Source organism: Oncorhynchus tshawytscha, unplaced genomic scaffold (genome assembly GCF_018296145.1).
Source record: "Oncorhynchus tshawytscha isolate Ot180627B unplaced genomic scaffold, Otsh_v2.0 Un_contig_1859_pilon_pilon, whole genome shotgun sequence".
Classification (NCBI taxonomy): domain Eukaryota; kingdom Metazoa; phylum Chordata; class Actinopteri; order Salmoniformes; family Salmonidae; genus Oncorhynchus; species Oncorhynchus tshawytscha.
In genome coordinates, this window is record NW_024609732.1 from 175,001 (window position 1) to 177,500 (window position 2,500).

A 2,500-nucleotide genomic window follows, 5' to 3' on the forward strand; every position below is an offset into this window, starting at 1 on the left:
TATTAACCTGATCTACAACACACAGTAAATAAACCATATTAACCTGATCTACAGAGTCTACAACACACAGTAAATAAACCATATTAACCTGATCTACAGAGTCTACAACACACAGTAAATAAACCATATTAACCTGATCTACAGAGTCTACAACACACAGTAAATAAACCATATTGACCTGATCTACAGAGTCTACAACACACAGTAAATAAACCATATTAACCTGATCTACAGAGTCTACAACACACAGTAAATAAACCATATTTACCTGATCTACAGAGTCTACAACACACAGTAAATAAACCATATTGACCTGATCTACAGAGTCTACAACACACAGTAAATAAACCATATTAACCTGATCTACAACACACAGTAAATAAACCATTTGGACCTGATCTACAGAGTCTACAACACACAGTAAATAAACCATATTAACCTGATCTACAGAGTCTACAACACACAGTAAATAAACCATATTAACCTGATCTACAGAGTCTACAACACACAGTAAATAAACCATATTAACCTGATCTACAGAGTCTACAACACACAGTAAATAAACCATATTGACCTGATCTACAACACACAGTAAATAAACCATATTAACCTGATCTACAGAGTCTACAACACACAGTAAATAAACCATATTGACCTGATCTACAACACACAGTAAATAAACCATATTAACCTGATCTACAACACACAGTAAATAAACCATTTGGACCTGATCTACAGAGTCTACAACACACAGTAAATAAACCATATTAACCTGATCTACAGAGTCTACAACACACAGTAAATAAACCATATTGACCTGATCTACAGAGTCTACAACACACAGTAAATAAACCATATTAACCTGATCTACAGAGTCTACAACACACAGTAAATAATCCATATTAACCTGATCTACAGAGTCTACAACACACAGTAAATAATCCATATTAACCTGATCTACAGAGTCTACAACACACAGTAAATAAACCATATTGACCTGATCTACAGAGTCTACAACACACAGTAAATAAACCATATTAACCTGATCTACTATACATTATACTACAAACACCCAGTCTATACATTATACTACAACACACAGTCTATACACCCAGTCTATACATTATACTACAATACCCAGTCTATACACCCAGTCTATACATTATACTACAACACCCAGTCTATACCCAGTCTATACATTATACTACAACACACAGTCTATACACCCAGTCTATACATTATACTACAACACCCAGTCTATACACCCAGTCTATACATTATACTACAATACCCAGTCTATACACCCAGTCTATACATTATACTACAACACCCAGTCTATACCCAGTCTATACATTATACTACAACACACAGTCTATACACCCAGTCTATACACCCAGTCTATACACCCAGTCTATACATTATACTACAACACCCAGTCTATACACCCAGTCTATACACCCAGTCTATACATTATACTACAACACCCAGTCTATACACCCAGTCTACACCCAGTCTATACATTATACTACAACACCCAGTCTATACATTATACTACAACACCCAGTCTATACCCAGTCTATACATTATACTACAACACCCAGTCTATACACAATAAATAATCCATATTAAATATAGCCACTGTGTTATATATAGTCCTGTACAGTGTTATAGGTTGAGGTCGACCAGCCTTATAGTCCCTGTGTTATATATAGTCCTGTACAGTGTTATAGGTTGAGGTCGACCAGCCTTATAGTCCCTGTGTTATATATAGTCCTGTACAGTGTTATAGGTTGAGGTCGACCAGCCTTATAGTCCCTGTGTTATATATAGTCCTGTACAGTGTTATAGGTTGAGGTCGACCAGCCTTATAGTCCCTGTGTTATATATAGTCCTGTACAGTGTTATAGGTTGAGGTCGACCAGCCTTATAGTCCCTGTGTTATATATAGTCCTGTACAGTGTTATAGGTTGAGGTCGACCAGCCTTATAGTCCCTGTGTTATATATAGTCCTGTACAGTGTTATAGGTTGAGGTCGACCAGCCTTATAGTCCCTGTGTTATATATAGTCCTGTACAGTGTTATAGGTTGAGGTCGACCAGCCTTATAGTCCCTGTGTTATATATAGTCCTGTACAGTGTTATAGGTTGAGGTCGACCAGCCTTATAGTCCCTGTGTTATATATAGTCCTGTACGCAGGGCTGCGTTCACAAAGCATCAACCATCCGTCTTCTTCAACAAATTGACACTTCTGGGCAGCATGTCAAATGGCACCCTATTCCCTACATAGGGGCTCTGGTCAGAAGTAGTGCACTATATAGGGAATAGGGTGCCATACGGTTCGCAGGCCGGGTCCAGGCAGAGGAGAACTCTCAGCAGTCACCGTGACGCCACAATGACAGAGGGACATTCTAGAATAGGAACAGTAGAATGCTGAGGTGGCCGGAGAGGTTCTGTTCTAACTGGCTGACTGGATGTGTTGGGGAGATGTCACACACACTCT

General features: G+C 38.5%; 2 protein-coding genes across 4 annotated transcripts in view; both read right to left on the minus strand.

Annotated features, from left to right (window-relative positions):
• Positions 1–2,500, minus strand: part of maml3 (mastermind-like transcriptional coactivator 3) — a 242,728-nt gene that overhangs the window by 99,442 nt on the left and 140,786 nt on the right. The window lies entirely within an intron of this gene.
• LOC121845665 overlaps positions 1–2,500 on the minus strand; it is a 2,872-nt gene that overhangs the window by 305 nt on the left and 67 nt on the right. The window contains exons 1-2 of one of the 2 annotated variants that reach the window (XM_042317351.1): positions 692–2,500; positions 1–484 (exon numbers count right to left, since the gene is read on the minus strand). The exon at positions 1–484 is cut by the window's left edge and continues 305 nt beyond it; the exon at positions 692–2,500 is cut by the window's right edge and continues 67 nt beyond it. In XM_042317351.1, coding sequence (XP_042173285.1) covers positions 1–484; positions 692–1,036 — 829 coding nt within the window. In that variant the 5' untranslated portion in view covers positions 1,037–2,500. The other variant, XM_042317350.1, reaches the window with a different exon arrangement.